This window comes from Bombina bombina, chromosome 6 (genome assembly GCF_027579735.1).
Source record: "Bombina bombina isolate aBomBom1 chromosome 6, aBomBom1.pri, whole genome shotgun sequence".
NCBI classification, from domain to species: domain Eukaryota; kingdom Metazoa; phylum Chordata; class Amphibia; order Anura; family Bombinatoridae; genus Bombina; species Bombina bombina.
The window spans coordinates 169,240,561-169,264,991 of NC_069504.1; the positions used below are offsets into that span (position 1 = coordinate 169,240,561).

General features: G+C 34.4%; 1 protein-coding gene across 2 annotated transcripts in view; it reads right to left on the minus strand.

Annotated features, from left to right (window-relative positions):
* The window catches only part of PTPRZ1 (protein tyrosine phosphatase receptor type Z1), a 380,311-nt gene that overhangs the window by 132,425 nt on the left and 223,455 nt on the right, over window positions 1-24,431 (minus strand). The window contains exons 11-13 of one of the 2 annotated variants that reach the window (XM_053716674.1): window positions 23,764-23,810; window positions 7,399-8,335; window positions 4,888-5,574 (exon numbers count right to left, since the gene is read on the minus strand). In XM_053716674.1, coding sequence (XP_053572649.1) covers window positions 4,888-5,574; window positions 7,399-8,335; window positions 23,764-23,810 — 1,671 coding nt within the window. The remainder of the gene's footprint in view (window positions 1-4,887; window positions 5,575-7,398; window positions 8,336-23,763; window positions 23,811-24,431) is intronic. The other variant, XM_053716675.1, reaches the window with a different exon arrangement.

The following is a 24,431-nucleotide window of genomic DNA, read 5'->3' on the forward strand; positions in this document are numbered from 1 at the left end:
TGGCCAAGCAAAATAAATTATAATCAAGGCATTAAAAAAGAAGAGCAATACATATATAATAATAAATATTATTTCCTCTAATTGTCATACAAATAATATATTTATAAAATGCTAATGATACATATTTACAGGTACAGTAAAGTCAATATTAAACATTCATGATTTCCAATTTACTTCTATTGTTAAATTTGCTTTGCTCTCTCAATTTTGTTTGTTGATGAATAAGTCTAAGTAGGCTGATATGCGCTTAACAGTGTGCAGGTGTCTTTAGCATTCTATGACAGTAGTGTTGGCAATTATGTATAACTGATACAAACATTGTTGCAAACACTGCTACCAGATGGCTAAAGAGTACACTCCGGAGCTCATCTAAGATGATTCTTTAACAAAGGATACAAACAGAACTAAGCAAAGTTTATAATAGAAGTTAATAGGAACATTGTTTAAAATTCAATGCTCTTTCCAAACCATTTAAGTTTAATTTTGACTGACTGTCCCTTTAATGTTTGACTGAAATATCTATAGATATAGGTATGTTTCATTCTCTAGGAAATCACGCCACATTATGTTGACTAGCAGAGGGTTAAATGCTCTTAAAGTTTATTTTTGTAACTGTATCCACTGTATCCATTTAGTGTTTAACAATCATTTATAAATGTATTAAAGATTTTATATTATAATTATTATTGCATGCACACCCCGAATGAAGCAGTTCATATCACACCTAGTAGTGTGCACGTCTTAAAAATTAAATTTGTATATCAATGAATAACATTTATATATTTGTAAACTATGTAGATCTCTGTACACTGTCTTAATTGATTTTCTGTAACACTGATTTCTCTGAGTTGTAAATCAATCATGCATTTTATAATTAATATCAAGTGTAATCATGCCCAGTGCTCAGTAAGAGTACATTGGTTAGTGTCTTATTGACTTTAACCACCTGCATGCAAGCTGGGATTTTACAGTAACCTGGGCTTTGGGTGATTATAGCCATGCATACCTCAGGGTTTAAATTCTGTGACCGTGCAGTGCACTAGTAGACTTTTAGACATGAACTCAAGGCATAAATACAAGTTCTTTTATACAGACGTGCAAGCCATACATTCTCTCACATTAACACATTGTCAGCAAATGTATTGTGGAGACGCACCTGGATAATCAACATCTTCAAGGCATCAGAGATTAGGGACATTAGTGAGTAGGGAGAAAAGCAGATCATAACTGTTCATATTTAAAAGAAAAAGACTTTAAGCTTTCATATTACACATGCATAATCTCCTCATGCAGAATGATTGGGTTGGCACATGCAACAATACAACACATAACGTTAGTGCAGTAAAGCAGGATATCATCCATAAAACTTGCATTGTGTTATCTCTTTTCCCTATACGCTGTTTTATAAATTCAGAATTGAAAGATAAAAAAAAAACATATTCAGTCTTCAAAACTATTTCCTTTGTACTTGAATGAAAAAGATAACACTTAAAGGGACATGTGGCACAAATGCGGAATCCCTTGAAAGTGATGCAACATATCTATAAAAAGCAGACTAGAAAATATCACATCATTTTTTTACACCACAGTTTCCTCAGAAGCCACATCCCACTGTAAAGCAACCAATCAAGATGGCAGTCAAGGGAGTGCACATCTGGCAGATGCAGGCACAGTCACTTTATTTCTCTCCTCAGTTTAAGGAAGTTCTTTACGAAATGTTGCAAGATTATAGTAAAATCCCACAAAATCACAGTAAAACAAAGCGTGACCTAAGCACTGATAAAGCTGACTGGTCCCCTTCCCCCCCCCCCCCGCCCCCCATGCAGATGACAGTAAAAAAAAAGAGTATATTTAGTATAACTACTTATAGAGCAATTATTCTTGTGAGAGGAGGACATTTTGAGGTAAAATGTCTGTCTTTTTTACTCAAAGATGTTCATGGGATATTTTCTAGTCAGCTTTTAACAGATATGTTGCAGTACTTTCAAGTGATTTAGCATATTGGTAAACATTTTGCTTTAATTATGCAGCTAATAAAATTGATTGACATACTAAATATACTAATTTCTGTAGTATAAATGGAAAATAGGAAATTACAATGCAGCAGTTTGCTTACACCGCCATATATCCTTTTAGGCATTCACAGAGACTGTATTTTAATGAACTAGCCAACATAATGATGATAATAATAGTAATAATAATAATAATAAAGGTATTATTTAATTCTCTGTATTTTAAACACTGAATATGCAAAGTGTTTATTGTTGCATTTCATTGACAAAAAAGTGTACAATGATCACCCTAGATTCATGCAAAAAGTACCCATCAGTAATTAGTAGCATGCCAAAAATATGAGATGTTCTCCTAAAAAAATGATATTGTATCAATAAGATATGCGAAAACATTGGTTCATTGACAGAATACTTTAGTAAATTTTGAAATAAGATGTCAATAATTTTATTGTGATAACATTTCATAATAGATTGTAAACACTGAATACATTTTATTTTCTCCAGAACACTCCACTCTCTAGTGCAGATATGCTTTACAACGTATTGACCCTTTGGTTACCAGTTAGAACATATTTAGTTGGAAAAATACTGGCCGTACTAATTAACCTAAATTTAGATATGAAAACATATAGCAGAAACTAATGATGCTAGGACTAATCTAAAATGATTGTTTAACGTTAGTTTCACCATAACATGGCCCTTATTTTTATATTCTTTATTATCTACAGTGACCTGATCCTTAAGTTAATAAACTGGGTGGCAACTGAAACATATAATATAGCTTTCTCTGGCAGCTAAGCAGTTAAATAAAGCGGTTCATGGTAATATATTTTGATAACCTTTGCAGCAATATTTGTCTTCTGGCTTGTATCTACTATTTTTTTCAAACAAGTAGCTAATATAAAAAAATACTTTTTTAAACCTGAAACATTAAATTCAGTCTTATGAGATCTGTAATAAGAGCCAACAGAAATATTATTGCAGCCAGATATTAAATTGTAATCATCATGTGCACATTTCTTGGTAAACACTGTCCTCTGCTGCACAGACTCAGGTACTACATTCTATAAAGTGGGGGGTGTTCTATATCTACTAATAAAATAGCATGTCACATGTTCACAATACCTCAACATTGAGTTTGTGACTATATTATTACTATTGACTTGAGCATATCTTCTAACATAATACACAATAAAATAATAAATTACAACTGGCAGGTGATTCTGCTCTGTTGTGTACAATACTAAGTATATTGAAACATTGGTCCCTGTAGGTAAAAATCAACTCATAAAAATATTAACCCTCTTAGTCCTTCTGAAAACCAACAACACAAAGTTAAAAATTATAGTTCAATAAATATTCATAATATTTTTTTAAAAACAATCCTGCAACAGTAATGAATAATGGAAAATATAGTATTCCTATCAATTATTCATGCATATGACTCCAAATAGATGGGAGACTACTGAACCCGGTTAACTTTAATGTGCTGAGGACAACTGTTCGAGACTTGGAGTTCAGTATCAATGAGTTGAATATTAAAATAATTTGCAATAATAATCAGCCCTGTAATTGCTTTAAAAAAAACAACGAACAAAAAAAAATAGAAATAAAGAAGTCACGACTTATGACTAACATGCTAATAAAACACAAACACCATACCACACCTACTAGTAACAACACAATATGAAGTCCTGAAATGATTTTCCAGTTACTCAGTTCTTTTATGTACATATATATATTTATATATTTTTTAAAGGTGTAGTCATTTGTGCGCATTTCAATGCTTTTCCTTCTTATTTCAGCATAATTTGATCAAGGTTCATATTATACAGTCTATTATGTTTTATTGTTATTTATTATATATATTGTTTTATTCTGTAATCATTCACCTTTAAATGTGCAAGCAAGTATGGGCATGGTTTCTCTCTTACACTTCAGCAAAAAAACAAACAAATAAAACAATAAAAAATAAATAAAATCTGTAATATTATATTCAAGGCTTCTTATATGCTCATAAATAATTATTGAATGCATTTGAATTGTGCCCTATTCAAACTGAGTCCAGGTCTATTAAGTCATGTTGCTTGGCAGGCTAAGAGTATAGGTCACCCTAGCAAAACTAGATTTAAATAGTAGACTTGCTACATCTTTTTATTTCTCTTCACATATCCTTAATAAATAATCTTAAAGAGGCTCTGCACATTTAATGGCTTTTATATTTTCAGATATTCATTTTTGGAGGGGTAGACAACACCTTTAAGGTACAGTTAATAAAAACAAAGACTATTCCATTATCATTTGCTCAGTAATTGAATTAAGAACTCATGCGGCATGCACTCATATGTAACAATTGGTTGCTTTTGTTGTTACATTCGCTGTAGCGTTTATTTGATTAGAATCCAAGCAAAAGAGCAAAGCAAGAAAATCCCATAGTAAGAACACAGAGAAAAAAGCTGAGACTTAATGCACCAATGATCAAGAGGGTAAAAGAAGCGCAAGCTTTGTTAGAAAACATTTTAGTTGTCATGTTTTATATTATGTTTATTTTGAGACATCAGATACATTGAAAAAAAAAATCTTCTAGCCAACTCAAAACAATACTTAATCTAAAAAAATAAAAATGCAAACAATTGTCTGATATGTAAAACCAAACTTACCATTCACAAACCTAGGTTTCTCTTTTGAAAAGACTTATTTTGGGTGACATTAAAATGCCATTTTTGTACCAACAAATTATGTATTATTTTTTTCTCTAAAATTTCAAGATACCATTTGTACTACGTTATATAAGAATATTGCTGATGTTTCACAAAAACATACAATTATTTTATGGGTGAGGCAACTTTAATCTCCTATTTTATCCACCACTAACCTGCCTCAGATACGTTGACTACTGTTGAATGATCACTAGTTACAGATGGTGCTGATGTCATTTCAGATCCAGTAGTTAAATCAGCTTTACCTGGGTCAACTGCAACCTCAAAGTCTCTGTCTCTGTCATTAAGATCAGAAAAATTGAAATCTGTGGAAGTCTCATTATCACTAAGACTATCTGATGTACTCTGACCAGAGCCACTTTCTTCATCACTGGTAAGAAAGGCCCATGCATTAGATTCAGATGTATTTTCCATAGGGATATTTACAGTCTCAACATGAGGTTCCGGTGTATTTGTGTTGGCGAACATCTTAGGTGAAGCGGTTGAAGCTGAAGGTGGTACTGTTGAAAGAATTCTTGCTCCAAAATCGGAGCTTATCTGACTGTCCACTGAAGTTGTTGATAGAGCACTTCCTTCTTCAGGCTGTTCTGATTGGTCACTTACATTTCTATTGCTCTTCTCCATTACACTGGGTACATAAATGCTAGCATCAGCTACAACATTTTCTTGGGTTTCTGTATGTGATGTGGAATCTGTACCAGCTATTACAAGGAACCCCTCATCTACAACAGAATACCCTGATTTGGTATCTGAGCTCACAGTAGACAACTTAGGAAATGGTGTTTTAGATGTAGCTGTTATCATTGATAACGTGCTAGGACTCTCACTGTTTGGAGAATCAGCTGTAACAGAAACATATACATTTGGTAAAGTAAGAGAACTCTGAACAGGTACTCCAGTTTCAGCAACAGGTGTAGATAAGGAATACATATTGTCTGTAGTAAATATTGATGTAACACTGGGGATGCCATGCGCAGAATAAGCAGAGGAAGAAATATGGGTATCTAATGTAGTACCATGTTGGATTACTGTATAGCTAGGTAGGACTGGAGTAGAATCTGCATGCGAAATTGTAGGAAAATAAGACGATACAACATCTAAAAGCTTATTTGTTAGGCCATTACCATATGATAGTGATACAACTTCATTTGAATTCACATTAGTCAACAAATGATGAGCAGCAAAATTGTCATGCAAGACCGACATTGTTGGCTGTGATTCTGCAAACTCAACAGAACTTGGAGACAAAAGAACACCCACAGATGATACATATGAAGAATGCAACAATGAATCAAAAGTAGCACCAGCAGATGAAGGCAACAATAGAGTATCAGTATTAGAATGATTATTATTAGAATGGGATGTTTCATTCAACATTCCATCACTGGTTATATTAGACAACTGAAACACCTTCTGAAGAAATGCCTCATTCGTTGGCTTATCTGGCATCTCATAAAATAATTCCTGAGTTGGAGAAAGTAGCAAATCAGTATAAGCAGAGACAGTGTTTGAGGCTGCATTAAGCATATCTTTAAGCAATATGTCACCAGAGGTTGTTGATACAGCATTCAATGGCTGAACAGGGAGTAAGTTTTCTGACACTGCATTAATGTCTGTATCAATACTTTGGGTAATGGAAATAGACATTGGAGGGATTTCATTTGATGATATGTTTTCCCTAACCTCATCAAACTTGGCATCAGATGAAGAAAGTTCTGTCATTACATCATTTTCTGCATGTGAAGCCATCTCCCCAAATGAAGAGGTAGTCTGAGGTACAGTGTCATGTTCGTCAATAATTTCATTTGGAATTATTTTGGTGTTTTGATTAAATGCAGGTGTTATATATGTAAATTCGTCTAACCCAGCAGATGGAGAAACTTTCTGGGATTTTACATCATCTATAGAAAATCCGCTACCCGAGTAAGTGTCAACATTTTCTTCAATACTATGCACAGAACGTGTCGGCTGTTGTAAGATATCAGTTTGTAACATTATGGTACTTGGTTTAATGTACAGTTCAGTGCTAAGTTTTTTAAATAATGGACCCTGGTGAAATATGCCAATAGATTTATGTGCATATGCTGTAGATTCATGAGAGATAGTAGAGGTTTCTGGGGAAGCCATATTACTAGAAAAAGAGGTAAGTTCTGACACCGTGGAAAGTGCATGCAGCTTTAAATCAGTGCTGGGAGTTTCATGTTGAAAAGTTAATTGATTATTAATAAAGGTGCCACCCTCATTAGCAAATGTCAATGTCTCAGAAGCAGCATGAGCAGTCTGATGTGGCATCACATCAGAATAATGTGCTTGGCTTGGCTGAATTAGTGTATTGCTTTCAGTCAAGGCCAAAGAAGCATGCAAGGAAAGTGTATCAGTTGCAACAGTCTGAGTAACTTGTGAAAACATTTCAGAAACAGCATACAGATGACGAAACACTTTACTACTGGCGGAAGCAGAGGAAAATATAAGCAAAGATGCGTCATCATAGGAAGACAGGGTAGGTTCAATTGACATATCAACAGTGGGAAATACAGGTGTGGCATGCAGGGTCAAGCCAATATTGGAAGCAGCAGGGGTAGCTGTCAGGAACTGAGAGCCAGGCAACAGGGGAGTAACTAGAGGATATACTTCACTAGCATATGAAGGTTGAAGAGGTATCTCACCATTAGGTATTGCTTGAGTTGTCTGAGAGAGTACCTCACTTGCAGAAGAAGCAGAACCATGTAGTCCAAAGCTTGGAGAAACTGAATGAATTAGATCTTCAGCAGGGGGAAAAGTAGAAGCTGAAACATGCGGCATCTCTACTACTGGAAGCAAAGTAGCGGCCAATAGCTTTGCTTCACTGGAAGATGCTGTGGACAATAATTCATCAGTGTTGCCTTTGGTTGAACCAGACACATCTTTTTTCTCACTATGAGGAGGAAGGGATGTAGAATAGGATGGATAAGAAGCAGTAATGTTATTGGTAGGGATCATGCTCTCAGCTACTTCTTTGCCTTTTAATAGTATGTCTTCATTATCTCTGTATGGTGGTGGAGAGTTTGAAGAAACTGTACTTCCCTGAGACATCTTCTCTGTAGTAATTGTATATGAAGAGCTTGCTGGACTAGAATGCAAAGTATAATTTAATATCAGACCAGGTTTCTTAGTGGGCATGAAAATTCTTTTTTTCCAGTTAGTAGTTGTCCTCTGTTCTTCCCTTATTGTGTCAGTCTGTGTATCAATTTTATCAATACCTTTGGTAGTATCTGAGTTATTGAGACTCCATAAATCAACACTACTTTTTAATTCTATACTTTTACCAGTTGTGTCTTCCTGTGCTTGATTTTGGGATGATAACTTATCTTTAAAAGAGTCTGCATATGAAGGGGTAGTTGCATCAACTGGTGTTTTGGTTGTAGACTGTACAAAAGGGTGCAAAAAGGCATTCTCTGAATTTACAGTTACAGCTTCTTGTGGTGGTGAACCCTGCTCTTCTTTGATATAGCTAGAAGATGTTGCTTTGGCTCCCTGTCCCTGTATTTGGTTTATAGTACTAATAGTACTCAAAGGTATCCTAGGGTTATTGTTTTCTTTCACTTCTGTTATTTCTTCACTATCCTATAGAGAGAAAAAATACAAATGGATTTAAAAATCTGTTTGGTTTTTGTAAAATTGCTTCTTGATTATACATATTAAAGGAACAGTGTATTTATTTTATCTTTGTATCATGTACAATAGATCTTTAATAAATCAATGAATTGCAATGGTAGACCCCTCTCAACCAATAGAACTGTAGGAGGTGTTCTTTTCAGCCAGAGAGAAATACAATGGAGAAAAAACAGATACTGCTGTTTTAGTTTTAATTCAAATATAAGCAGAATTTATATAAAAGCGACATAAAAGTGCACAAACTATGATTTAATGTGTTAGAGCATTTTGTTTAGCACTATTGTTTGCACATAATTATGAAAGGTTTAAACACATTACATTTATGTTCACATTAAATTCAGCTCCAGAGCGGCAATGCACTACTGGGACCTAACTAGGGGCGGAACTACCATTGGTACAGCAGGTATAGTTGCACCAGCGCCCAAGTGCTGGGGCCCAATAGCAGCCAGGCTATGTACAGGCGTGTGCAGAATGTGTACAATTGTAATGCAGGGAAACCTTTTATAAGTGCAGAATAAGTGCATTTATCTATCCTCAAAATTACTATACAGAGCAAAATGTATATTATTGCTATTAATACTGAGTTACCTTTGGTAGGGAGGGTTAAAAACTTTTTGCACCAGGACCCTTTGTTGGGTTAAACAAATAGTTTCAAGCAACCAGTAGTGTAATAATGAAATAATCTAACACATTAGAGCATTGTCTTATTGACTTATGTCCCTTTAACATTTTTCAGACAACAATGTTTACATGCTGCTATTTATTTTCTACATAATAAAATATTTTGAGTAAAATGTTTCTATAAGAAATGATTAATAGTAATAGTAAGTTATCTCAGTAAGAGCAAAAGGGATACAAAGCACAATCCAATAATGTCATGAACCATATTAGCAGTTTCAAAAAAGTAATAGATACTGGAAGGAAGATGATTTAGCAATTTTCAATCACAACCCTCTTTTTATGTTATAGAAACATAGATTTTGATGGCAGATAAGAACTAATGGCCTGCAAAGTGACATATGAACAGTACTATTGCTGTGCAATACCTCTACCTATACAACCAAGTAGGTATGTGCAATTGTGCATTTGTAAATTTCTTTCATAAATTAATGACGAATATGGTGGCAGGCAGTGAGATTCGGCTATTTTCAGCACCATATTTATTTGTATCAAAATGCAACAAAGATATGTGCATATTCAGAACTTTGCTTGTTGCACTTTTGCATGAATAAATCCGGCACCAAAAATAGTCAAATGCAGTTGCCATAATTGACTTTCATTTGTGAAACCAATTAATGACGGCACATGCCTATAACCAATCATACTGGTCTTACTTGCTGCAGACTACAAAGATGTGTAAAAAGGAAAGACAACTTGTTGCTCAAGTATGACCTTAGTACAGTTTAAACTTATTTTGACCTACCATTGTAAATGACTTGATTATTAGACTCAGCACTAATACTTATTCCTGAAATACAATTTAACTGAATAACAATGAATAAGATATTAATTCATAAATGAATTGGTAAAAAATTGTGTATATATATATATATATATATGCATGAAATTTAATACAGGAAAAATTAAAAGACCATCGGCTAGATTTAGAGTTCTGCGGCCAAAGGGGTGCGTTAGCTACGCATGCTTTTTCCCCCCACACCTTTTAAATACCGCTGGTATTTAGAGTTCACAGAAGGGCTGCGTTAGGCTCCAAAAAGGGAGCGTAGAGCATAATTTACCGCCACTGCAACTCTCAATACCAGCGGTGCTTACGGACGCGGCCAGCTTCAAAAACGTGCTCGTGCATGATTCCCCCATAGGAAACAATGGGGCAGTTTGAGCTGAAAAAAACCTAACTCCTGCAAAAAAGCAGCGTTCAGCTCCTAATGCAGCCCCATTCTTTCCTATGGGGAAACACTTCCTAAGTCTGCACCTAACACCCTAACATGAACCCCGAGTCTAAACACCCCTAACCTTACACTTATTAACCCCTAATCTGCCAACCCCGCTATCGCTGACCCCTGCATATTATTATTAACCCCTAATCTGCCACTCCGGCACCGCCGCAACCTACGTTATCCCTATGAACCCCTAATCTGCTGCCCCTAACCCCCGCCGACCCCTATATTATATTTATTACCCCCTATTCTGCCCCCCCCCAACGTCGCTGCTACCTACCTACAATTATTAACCCCTAATCTGCCGACTGGACCTCACCTACTATAATAAATGTATTAACCCCTAAAGCTAAGTCTAACCCTAACACCCCCCTAAGTTAAATATAATTTTTATCTAACGAAATAAAATAAATCTTATTAAATAAATTATTCCTATTTAAAGCTAAATACTTACCTGTAAAATAAACCCTAATATAGCTACAATATAAATAATAATTATATTGTAGCTATTTTAGGATTAATATTTATTTTACAGGGAACTTTGTATTTATTTTAACCAGGTACAATAGCTATTAAATAGTTAATAACTATTTAATAGCTACCTAGTTAAAATAATTACAAAAGTACCTGTAAAATAAATCCTAACCTAGGTTACAATTAAACCTAACACTACACTATCAATAAATTAATTAAATAAACTACCTACAATTATCTACAATTAAACCTAACACTACACTTTCAATAAATTAATTAAATACAAATACCTACAAATAAATACAAATAAATACTCTAACTAAAGTACAAAAAATAAAAAAAGAACTAAGTTACAAAAAATAAAAAAAGAACTAAGTTACAAAAAATAAAAAAATAATTTACAAACATTATAAAAATATTACAACAATTTTAAGCTAATTACACCTACTCTAAGCCCCCTAATAAAATAACAAAGCCCCCCAAAATAAAAAAATGCCCTACCCTATTCTAAAATAAAAATTGAAAAGCTCTTTTACCTTACCAGCCCTTAAAAGGGCCTTTTGCGGAGCATGCCCCAAAGAATTCTGCTCTTTTGCCTGTAAAAAAAACATACAATACCCCCCCAACATTACAACCCACCACCCACATACCCCTAATCTAACCCAAACCCCCCTTAAATACACCTAACACTAAGCCCCTGAAGATCTTGCTACCTTGTCCTCACCACGACGGGTATCACCGATCCGTCCAGAAGAGGGTCCGAAGTCTTCATCCAATCCGGGCAATGTCTTCATCCAAGCGGGGGCTGAAGAGGTCCATCATCCGTCTGAAGTCTTCATCCAAGCGAGGGCTGAAGAGGTCCATCATCTGGCTGAAGTCTTCTATCAAGCGGCATCTTCAATCTTCTTTCTTCCGGATCCATCTTCATCCCGCCGACGCGGAACATCATTCTTCCCCAACAGACTAACGACGAATGAAGGTTCCTTTAAGGGGACGTCATCCAAGATGGCGTCCTTTCAATTCCAATTGGCTGATAGGATTCTATCAGCCAATCGGAATTAAGGTAGGAAAAATCTGATTGGCTGATGGAATCAACCAATCAGATTGAAGTTCAATCCGATTGGCTGATCCAATCAGCCAATCAGATTGAGCTCGCATTCTATTGGCTGTTCCGATCAGCCAATAGAATGCAAGCTCAATCTGATTGGCTGATTGGATCAGCCAATCGGATTGAACTTCAATCTGATTGGCTGATTCCATCAGCCAATCAGATTTTTCCTACCTTAATTTCCAATTGGCTGATAGAATCCTATCCTTGAAAAAGAAGGCATCTAAGCTTCTTTTTTGGTTCAGTACTCTGTACAGCACTTTTTTATTGGTGGATGAATTTAGGTTGTTCATCAAAAATGGGCCGGCATCTAAACTCACATTTGTGCATTTCAAATAAAGATACCAAGATAATGAAGAAAATTTGATAATAGGAGTAAATTAGAAAGTTGCTTAAAATTGCATGCTCTATCTGAATCACGAAAGAAAAAAATTGGGTTCAGTGTCCCTTTAATAACTATTTGCTAAGTAGTCTACCTAGTTAAAATAAATACAAACTTAGCTATGAAATAAAAATACAAATTAAGATAGCTACAATGTAACTAAGTATTTATTTTTAAATAAGAATTATTTAGTTATTAATAGTAAGTTTTATTTAGAATTATTTTAATTATGTTAAAGTTAGGGGGTGTTAGGGTTAGACTTAGGGTTACGTTAGGGTTTAATATATTTATTTAGTGTTAGTGATGGGGGAGGCCAGAGGTTTAGGGGTTAATAAGTTAACTTTAGTATAGTGGCGGTGGCGACATTGGGGGCGGCAGATTATGGGTTAATAAGTGTAGGTAGGTGGCGGCGACATTGGGGCAGAAGATTAGGGGTTAATAAGTGTAGGTAGGTGGCGGGGACATTGGGGCGGCAGACTAGGGGTTAATATGTATATTGTAGTTGTCTGCGATGTCAGGAGCAGCAGATTAGGGGTGTTTAGACTCGGGGTTTATGTTAGGGTGTTAGGTTTAAACATACATTTTTTTCCCCATAGACATCAATAGGGCTGTGTTACTGAGCTTTACGCTCTGCGATTGCAAGTGTTAGGCTTTTTGTTAGCCGGCTCTCCCCATTGATGTATATGGGGAAATCGTGCACGAGCACGTCAAAACACTGCTTGTATTTGGGTGAGGTATGGAGCTCAATGCAACCATATCGCCTGCACAAGCCATTTTTTTGCAAACCTGTAATAGCAGTGCTATGAAAGGTGAGCAGTGAAAATAACGTACAAGTTATTGGCGAGCCAGCCATAACACAAAACTCGTAATCTGGCTGAATATTTGCTGCTGTTTATTACATGCATCTCAAAATAGCGTTTTGCCGTGGGCTGCCCTAACAACTCAGTGCGGCAATGCTTGAAACTAATAAATGAGCTTTCAACATGAATTATTTTATACTTCATGAATGAAAGTCCCCTAAATTTGTTTCAATGGTCAATCCTAGTGTTTCACAAATGCTAGGTTTTACTTTTACTTTTTTTTACTTAATATTGAGCCTAGTAAAAAATACGCTGTTTTCAGTGCACTGTAGTTTAAATTTGCTTTCAGAATAATTTGTGTTCTGAGTATTTTGATAAAAGCCCATCAATTTTTTAATTTGCGAGAAAAAAACTGTGAGATCTGTAGGGAGAAAATATTTACAGCATTACGCTGGGATTTGAGAGACAATTTCATATACGCCCATGAAACGTCCATGTTCAGCGAATTTTACGAAGAAAACAAAACAATTACACTTTGTATTTTGTTCTTGTAACTACAAATTTATATGTATTTTTTTGCACATCCAGTGCACTTAAACTATGATTTACATGGTGTATATTTAATGCGATTTATTTCTGTGTAAATCTGCACACAAATTTTACGTATTTGATAAAATACGATTTTTGGTGAACAATTATGTTATGATTTTGGATGCACTTTAACAATACAATTTTTTCCTGTGTCTTTTTGTGTGAATTGGTCAATTATTCGTTTTGTATTATTTTTAAATTATGATTTCCATTGTGCAAGTATGCATCTCCTTCCCAAACGAAAATGCAGTATATGCCCCTTATTAAGACACCCTGCTTTAAGGGTAAAAAGTGACTTAATAAAATTCCACCAGGGAAATAGAAGTACTAGTGAGCATTCTTAAAGAATCTCACCAGCCCGGAGACCTTTATAGAATCTGGTCCTACTGTATATCCTGTTGGCTATTATTTTTATGTTGCATTTTGATTGCCATTTTCTGTGTATAGCTTCTGCTTTCAAGCTATCTTATTGTGTCTGCCAGCCATACCTCTCTATGATATCTGCTAGTCTGCTAATTCTCCCTGTCAGCTGTTTTGGACTTCCTTTATTACACTACTGCCATAATGAGTCCTGCCTGATCAACTTGGTTGCACTGTTTCATTTCCTCATATGTCCTCTACCTTGCTAGAACAATAATGGATTTAAATCTCATCCAACCCTTGCCAATACCCCACCTTTAGGGATGGGCGAATGTGCAAATTTTCGAATTTCGAATGTAGAACGAATGTTATTACCGAAATTCGAATTCTAAATTCGAATGTCGATAAGAACGAATATTCTTAAAAATTCGAAAATCGAATGTTATTTACAGTTTTTGAATGTCACTTTCGAATTCGAATGTTTATAATTATATCGAATGTCTACATTCGAAATTCGAATTTTTTCGAATTCGAATATAAATTCGAATTTTTTGAATTTGAATATTGCATAATTCGAATATTACATTTAAAAGCATTAGAAATACTATTCCAATGTAAATTCGAATTTTTCGAATTTGAATACACGTATTGCATAATTCGAATATTACATTTAAAGAAAAAGCATTAGAAATACTATTACAATCTAAATTTGAATTTTTCGAATTCGAATACACGTATTGCATAATTCGAATATTACATTTAAAGAAAAAGCTTTAGAAATACTATTACAATCTAAATTCAAATTTTTCGAATTCGAATATTGCATAATTCGAATATTACATTTAAAGAAAAAGCATTAGAAATACTATTACAATCTAAATTCGAATTTTTCAAATTCGAATACACGTATTGCGTAATTCAAATATTACATTTAAAGAAAAAGCATTAGAAATACTATTACAATCTAAAATCAAATTTTTCGAATTCGAATATTGCATAATTCGAATATTACATTTAAAGAAAAAGCATTAGAAATACTATTACAATCTAAATTCGAATTTTTCGAATTCGAATACACGTATTGCATAATTCGAATATTACATTTAAAGAAAAAGCATTAGAAATACTATTACAATCTAAATTCGAATTTTTCGAATTTGAATATTGCATAATTCGAATATTACATTTAAAGAAAAAGCATTAGAAATACTATTACAATATAAATTCGAATTTTTCGAATTCGAATACACGTATTGCATAATTCGAATATTACATTTAAAGAAAAAGCATTAGAAATACTATTACAATCTAAATTCGAATTTTTCGAATTCGAATACACGTATTGCATAATTCGAATATTACATTTAAAGAAAAAGCATTAGAAATACTATTACAATCTAAATTCGAATTTTTCGAATTCGAATATTTTTTAATGTAATCGTAAAATTCGAAACCGAACATTCGAAAATCGAATGTTAGAATGTTATGTAAACATTCGAAATTCGATTCGAACGAACGAATGTGTTAAAATTCGTGCCGTTTTTCGAATGTTGCGAAACATTCGCCCATCCCTACCCACCTTCCTTTTCCAATCCAGGCCTGCTGACCTCTGTTGCAGTCCCTCCAAAATCCTACTTGTTTAATATGTAATACATGCATGTGCTCTAGTTAATGGCCTGTCCCCACTTCTGATTTGTTTATCTCATTAAAGGGACACTGAACCCAATTTTTTTCTTTTGTGATTCAGATAGAGCATGCAATTTTAATCAACTTTCTAATTGACTCCTATTATCAAATTGGCTTCATTCTCTTGGTATCTTTATTTGAAATGCAAGAATCTAAGTTTAGATGCCGGCCCATTTTTGGTGAACAAACTGGGTTGTTCTTGCTGATTGGTGGATAAATTCACCCACCAATAAAAAAGTGCTTTCCATGGATCTGAACAAAAATAGTAGCTTAGATGTCTTCTTTTTCAAATAAAGAAAGCAAGAGAATGAAGAAAAATTGATAATAGGTGTAAATTAGAAAGTTGCTTAAAATGGCATGCTCTATCTGAATCCCGAAAGAAAATTTTTGGGTTCAGTGTCCCTTTAAAGGGACATGAAACCCCACATTTTTCTTTCATGGTTCAGATAGAACTTACAATTTTCCAATTTACTTCTAGTATAAAATGTGCTTCATTCTTTTGGTATTCTTTGTTGAAGGTGCAGCAATCCACTAAGGGAAGCTAGCTGAATATATCATAAAAGCAAATTACAACAGGCCAGTGCCACCACCAATCAGCAGCTAGCACCATGTAGTGCAGTGAGCCTACTTATTCTTTTCAGCAAAGGATACCAAGAGAATGAAGCAAATTAGATAATGGAAGTAAAGAGGAAAGTTGTTTTAAATTGTATGTTGTATCTGAATCATGAAAGATTTGTTTGAGTTTCATGTCCCTTTAACCCATTGTGGGGTAAATTACGAGTGGAGCACTATTTAGCACTTTTGCTTGAGCATAAACTTACCTAGACGGAAGATTTTTGCGCACGAAAACCCAGCGCACGATAACCAAATATTAAGACCTCATTCACGTATTGTACGCATACAAGTCAATGGAGAGCTCATAAGAAAAAAAATAACACCTATCAATTGTGTGCTTACCTGAAAAAGTGATAAATAGTTCACATTCCAATGTTCTTCACATACAGAATAATGTAATTTTTATTGTAAATATATACAGTATTTCTATATATATATATACCTATACCTGTATGTTTATTCCTATAGATATATACATTAACAATATCACATATATATATATATATATATATATATATATATATATATATATAATAAAAATTACATTATTTTCTATGTGAAGAACATAGGAACGGAAAATATGTGTAACGATCTTCGGGAGTTCGCAATTTAGGTCTAACGCGTATCAGGTTAGTGCACGTGAAGAATCACTAACTTCAATGCGCCAAACCAAAGTATAACAGGTGCTCAAGAAATGGATCAGTTAACAGCTTTAAATGTCAGTAGGACAGTAATAGCGATATTGGAAAGAATAATAGTAAATTACTAGTATAAGGATAGTATAAACCTCCACCTGTTCAACTTATAATCAAATTTTGAGTGACACTAGCAAAGGTTTATCCATCAATCTAATACAATCAATGTGGTACTTAGGATTCAAAAACAAATCCCAGTTTTTTATAAATGTAAAGCCACTGTGGGGTTCAGTTCATGCAAATGGTTGCTCTTTACAATCTGTTTCTTTACTGGCCAGTAGACTTGTGCGCGTGGAAAAATTTGTTTCGGTTCGCATCGATTAGGATGTTTTCAAATTTTGTCTTTGGATCGATTCAAATTCGAATACATTCGAATACATTCGTTTCGGATTCATTCGGATTCGAATAAATTTGGATGTATTCGGTCCGGATTCGATTAGTAAATTCTTAAGTTCGGTATGTGTTAGGTGGGATGTGGTGTATTAGACTAGTATTATGTACTGTAATATTAGGTGTAACCCAAAGCAGAGGGATATAACCTAATATACTGTACAATACTAGAGTAATTGTGATTAGTTCATGGCCATCGGAATGTAACTAATAAATCCAAACTAATTCGGATTTATTCGTTAGTTTCGGTGCTACCGTAATTCGGAAATTCAAATCGAACCGAAGCTCAGAATTTCACAAATTCGTCCGAATTTCAATACGAAACGCACGTCTACTGGCCAGTAATGGGCAGTCAGTCTTTCTGTAATCCTGTTTTAACATTATATTCAGGATGGAACATTATAAGAATGATGGTGATTTTATTAATAGTGTAAGCTCTTCATATATCAAGTGCAGTCTCTTATCCAGACAACTTGCTCAGATATTGTCAAAAATCAAGGTTATGTAAAACACATAAAAGAGAGAGTTGAGCATTATTTAAATATTAAATATAAATTATTAATAATCTTAAAAATGATTATAAATACTGTACAAAAATGTAATAAACCATATATATATATACAATTATTATTAACAGGTTTAATATTTCATACTTAATATTTCAATAACACGTATAATAGTTATTAATTCTTCATGTGTGCTAACCCAACACCACAAGCGCGCTACGTATATTTTACACTTCTATGTTGTTCACACAGAATTTTTTTCTAATATTAAATATATATTTCTATATAAACGTGATAATGTTAATGTAATATAGATATCTATACCTTTATATCTATATGAATAGATATACAGGTATAGGTATATACAGATAAATACAGATATATGTACTTAAAAAACAAATTACATTATCCGGTAAGTGAAGAACATTGGAATGTTAAATATGTACAGTAAATATATAGTAAACCACATGAATACATATGTACACACATAAATACATACATACAAACATACACATCTTTAGACATGTATATGTATGCATATAAATGTTAAAGTCCTTTGAAGCCCTTTTTTGTCAAAGACCTTATAGCATATATCTTTAAGCCCTTATAACTTTTTAAATCATTTTGTTAATTTTTTTTAAATAAATATTATTTTATCAGATGGTGTTTATATGAGTATAATTGTACTTTTAAGTGTATCTTCCCCTACCATTTACACGCGCTTCCAAATCGCGCTAACCTGATAAACGAAAATCGTGATTGTGCTCAGGCGACTGCTTTTTTTTTCAACTTGTAATGCGTGCGCTATTTTCCGACGAACACAAAAGGCCTATGAAAGCTGATATCGCTCTTGCGCAAAAAATATTGCTCCACTCGTAATCTAGCCCTTAAAAAACAGATGGTAACATAGTAACATAGTAGATAAGGTTGAAAAAAGACTGAAGTCCATCGAGTTCAACCTATACAAATCTAAAATACTTACAAAAAGCTCCAGTTAAGCTTAAATAACCCCATTAAAATGTGACCCATTTAATACTAGCAATCATATCCATGAATTTTGTTTATATACAGAAATTTATCCAGACTATTTTTAAATGTATCTATGGTATTGGCATTCACTACCTCCTTTGGTAATGAGTTCCACAATTTTATTGCTCTTACAGTGAAAAAATGTTTCCGTTGCAGGAGATTAAATCTCCTTTCCTCCAACCTTAAATTATGACCTCTTGTCAGAACCAATTTTCTTGGAATAAAAAGAGCTTCTGCCATCTCTGTATATGGGCCTTGAATATATTTATATAAAGTAATCATGTCACCTCTCAAGCGCCTTTTTTCTAAAGAGAACAGACCCAGTTTGGCTAGCCTCTCCTCATAGGTTAATTTCTCCAATCCCCTTATTAGCTTTGTGGCCCTTCTCTGAACTTTTTCTAGTTCTGCAATATCTTTTTTAGCAATCGGTCCCCAGAACTGCACTCCAAACTCAAGGTGAGGTCTTACCAGGGCTTTATATAATGACAAAATTATGCTTTCCTCCCTTGAATCAATGCCTCTTTTAATACATGCTAGTATCTTATTAGCCTTTGAAGCCGCTGCCCTGCATTGTGCACTCATCTTTAGCTTGTTATCTATTACTACTCCCAAATCCCTTTCCTCCTGTGTTTGGCTAAGTCTTGTCCCATTTAAAAAATACATAGCCTGCTTATTTTTACTTCCAAAATGTAGAACCTTACATTTTTCCGTATTAAATCTCATTTTCCATTCACTTGCCCATAGTTCTAATTTTAGCAAATCCCTTTGCAAAGAGAGTTCATCCTGCTCTGACCTAATGACCTTACTTAACTTAGTATCATCTGCAAAAATAGAGATGTCGCTATTTAATCCTTGCTCCAAGTCATTTATAAAAATATTAAAAAGAACAGGGCCCAGTACTGATCTCTGGGGGACGCCACTGATTACCTTTGTCCAATCTGAGTATGATCCATTTACTGCTACTCGTTGCTCCCTATCTTTTATCCAGTTATTTATCCATGAGCTAACATTTTCAGCTATTCCCAGTCCCTTAATTTTGTGCATTAATCTCTCATGTGGCACTGTATCAAATGCCTTTGCAAAATCTAAGTATATCACATCAACTGATTCCCCTTTATCTATATTTTTACTTACTTCCTCGTAGAATCTAATTAGATTAGTTTGACATGATCTATTTCTCCTAAAGCCATGCTGATTAGAACTCATAATCTTGTTTACACGAATATGCTCATCAATATAATCCCTTATAATCCCTTCAAATATCTTCCCCACTATTGATGTCAGACTTACTGGTCTATAGCTTCCTGGATCATCCCTGCTTCCCTTTTTGAAGAGTAGCACCACATCAGCTTTACGCCAATCCTGGGGTACCATGCCTGAGGATAATGAGTCTTGAAAAATTAAGAGTAAAGGTTTGTCTATAACAGTGCTAAGTTCACTTAACACCCTTGGGTGTATTCCATCTGGGCCTGGAGTTTTATTTACCTTAATATTTTTTAGTTTTTTCCTGATATCCTCTAAACAAAACCCAGTTAGTGGTATGGACTGGCATGTTCTATTCTGTTCCAAAGTATCATTCAATGGTTCCTCTCTTGTGTATACTGAAGAAAAAAACTGGTTTAGTACCTCAGCCTTCTCCCTGTCATTATTTATCATGCTACCCTCCACACATTTTAATGTACCTATATTATCCTTCTTAGATTTTTTGCTATTTATGTACTTAAAGAACCTTTTAGGGTTAGACTTAGAATCCTTGGCAATTAATTTTTCATTTTCAATTTTGGCTAATTTGATTGCTTTTTTGCATGCTTTGTTACATTCCTTATAAATATTGTATGCCGAGTCTGTACTATTTTCTTTTAATAATTTAAATGCCCTACGTTTTTTCCTAATTTCTTTTAACACATTTTTATTTAGCCATAACGGCTTAGTTTTTTTATTTTTATTTTTATAACCATATGGTATGTATTGATATGTATATTTATTTAACAAATTTTTAAATATTATCCATTTATCCTCTGTATTTTTATTAGAAAATACATTGTCCCAATTTATATTATTTAATGATTTCCTTAAATCGTTGAATTTTGCTTTCTTGAAATTAAAAGTCTTAGTTAAGCCTTTAAAACACTGCATATGAAAAGAGATTTCAAATGTGACCATGTTATGATCACTGTTACCCAAATGTTCTTTAACTTCTATGTTTGATATTATATCTGTATTGTTTGATAGCACTAAATCCAATATAGCTTTACTTCTAGTTGGCTCCTCTATTAATTGTGACAAGAAGTTATCCCTGAGAACATTTAAAAATCTATCCCCCTTAGCTGAATTACTAGTTTCATTGGCCCAGTTTATATCAGGGTAGTTAAAATCTCCCATAATTACAGCACTGTTATTAGCAGCCTTACCTATTTGGATAAGTAGTTGAGTTTCCTCCGGGTCACTAATGTTGGGAGGCTTGTAGCATGTTCCTAGTAATATTTTTTTAGGATTTTTCCCCCCACTCTTTATTTCAACCCACAGGGTCTCTACATTGTCACTTGTATCATAAATATCTTCCCTTATTGTAGGTTTAAGGTCAGGTTTAATATACATGCAGATTCCTCCACCCCTTTTATTATTCCTGTCCCTCCTAAATAATGTATACCCCTCTAAGTTAACTGCCCAGTCATGTGAATCATCCCACCAAGTTTCCGTTATACTGATAACATCATAGTCCTCTTCTGCAACTAAGAGCGTCAGCTCCCCCATTTTACCTGTCATGCTTCTTGCATTTGTTGTCATACATTTAATTTTCATGTGCTTTCTGCTGCTACTTGGTGTACTTTCCTCTATACTTTCTAATGTGACATTTCTTAAGTCATCCCTTCCTTGAGATATTAAGGGAGTGACATATTCAGACACTGATCTCTCTGTTCTATTTTGTTCTAATTTACCCTCCCCCCCTTTGCCTAGTTTAAAAGGTTCTCTAAACGTGCTACCATCCTTTCCCCCAACACACCTGCACCCATGTCATTCAGGTGCAATCCATCCTTACTGTACAATTTATACCCTAGTGAAAAATCAGCCCAGTGTTCTAAAAAGTCAAACCCCTCATTTTTACACCATGTTTTTAGCCATGAATTAACAGACCTTAGCTCCTTCTGCCTTACTGAGTTAACACACGGCACTGGTAATATCTCAGAAAATATTACTTTGGAGGTCCTTGCTTTAAGCTTGCTACCTAACTCCCTGAAGTCATTTTTTAGGACTCTCCATCTCCCACTGATTTCTTCATTAGTACCAATATGCACCATGACTGCAGGATCAGACCCGCATCCCTCTAACAATCTATCAATACGCTCCACAATATGCCTAACACGAGCCCCTGGAAGACAGCAAACTGTTCTATGTAAAGGGTCTGGATGACAAATTACCCTATCAACCTTCCTTATAATAGAGTCTCCTACCACCAACATCTGCCTCTGGCCCTGACTTGTATGCCCCTCTTCCATGACTGAAGGACTGCCCACCATAGTATGCTCCTCTTCCACAGCTAAAGGACTGTTCACTATACTAGGCAACACGGCCCTCTCTGACACTGCCACCCCTGAACTGATATCCCCAACATCTTCACTTAATCTTGCAAATCTATTGGGGTGTACCAGCTCAGAACTGGCCTGTCTCTTCCGCTTACTTCGCCCTCTAACTGTGACCCAGCTACATCCTGGAGTCTCCTCATCTGAATCCTCCCCATTCCCACTGCTGGAACCATTAACAACCAGCTCAGTCCTATCCATTTCCCTTTCAAGTGTCTGAATTTCATGTAGTGTTGCAATTCGTTCCTCCAGATCCCCAATACGGGTTTCTAAAGAGACAATATGCTCGCACTTGCCACAAACATATAATCCCAGAAGCGGCTGCTCCAGTGATGCAAACATGTGGCAAGCTGTACACTGAATGAGATTCTCACACATTCTTAATAAAAGGTTTAACTTAAAAGTATAAAATAAATATATTTCCCCTCGGTTACCCCAAAACCTTGTTTGCCTAACTACCTTGGTTAGCTAACTATTATACTTAAACAGACAATGTTACTTTAACAGAGAATCAATACAGCAAGCCTAAAAGAGCAAGCTCACAGAGTAAATGTGCTAAATTTATAGGCTTGCAAGGCCCAAACAGGTGAAAATAATCCCACCCCTAATTACCCACACAGACAGAAAAAAAAAAAAAAAAAATTGGAATGCTAGAAATAAAGTTATTTAGTTATTTCCTTTTTTTAAAATAAAAATGCAACCCTTGCAAAGCAAATAATTTAGAAAATAGCTTGGTTAGCTATTATACTTAAACAGACAATGTTACTTTAACAGATAATCAATACAGCAAGCCTAAAAGAGCCTATGGTCTCAATTTATTTTCCTACAGCCCCCCACAATCCTTTTTGTTTAATTTTTATTATATATTATTATAGTGATCAAGATGAGACATGAGAGAGTTTTGCGTCATTTTGACAATAGTGAGGATCCCTTCTTTATGATCCTCAACGTTTAGTTTTGTCCATAAAAAGTAGTTGTGCAGCTTATTTTAGAAGTCATTATTAAAGCTGGCTTAGCTGGAGTGCTGAGAGCTAACTTGCACAGTCAAGGGATAATGTCACTCTGATGTTCTTGAGATATATATTAAAAATGAGAGAGACTAAAAGAATAGAGAGGGAGAACAAAACGAGTACAAAAGAAAAAAGGGTGCAAACAAGGTAGACCGAAATAAACAAACTAAGCTGATCAAACACTTGTAAATATCATAGAATGCTTTTGATCAAATATATGCAAAGTAAACTAAAAATAGAAAAATGCAATACCTCGTCATCCTCTTCAGTTTCTGTAAAATCAGTAAAAACATCAAACCCTGGAAAATAAAATACAGATTTCTTTCAGCCAATGCTTATCTTTAATACATACAGAATCATCATAAAAACATGGGGTTGCTGTCTGAGAAAAATAATGTGTTATATTTCAGATCAAAAATATTCTTGCCATTATTGTTATGTTAGTATGGTGAAATAATAATATGTGTGTAACAAAAAAAGGAACTCAGCACACCTCAATTTAGCAAAAGTGTAAATGCAATTTATTATAAAGTATCTAATTACAATTCTATTATATGAATCCACAACTTTCAGTCCATCCACACATGCAAACTACTTTCATTCATAAAACAATTGGATTCAACCCAGGCGTCCCTGGGAGAATCAACCAAGGCTCTCAGAAAACCGCTATTAATGTCTTAGAAAGTTCATATAGATGAAAAAGTGAACAGTCCCTTAGACATGCAGAACTTTCACAGTTGTTTTGAATTTAAAATCTTTGATGCAATTTTTCAGATATGGTTGCTGTAAAAAGATTCTTTTCGATTACAAATATATCTTCTTATACATGAGATTTGAATAACATTTTGAACTCTGTTTGCATGTGTGGATGGACTGAAAGTTGTGGATTCATATCATAGAATTGTAATTAGATACTTTAT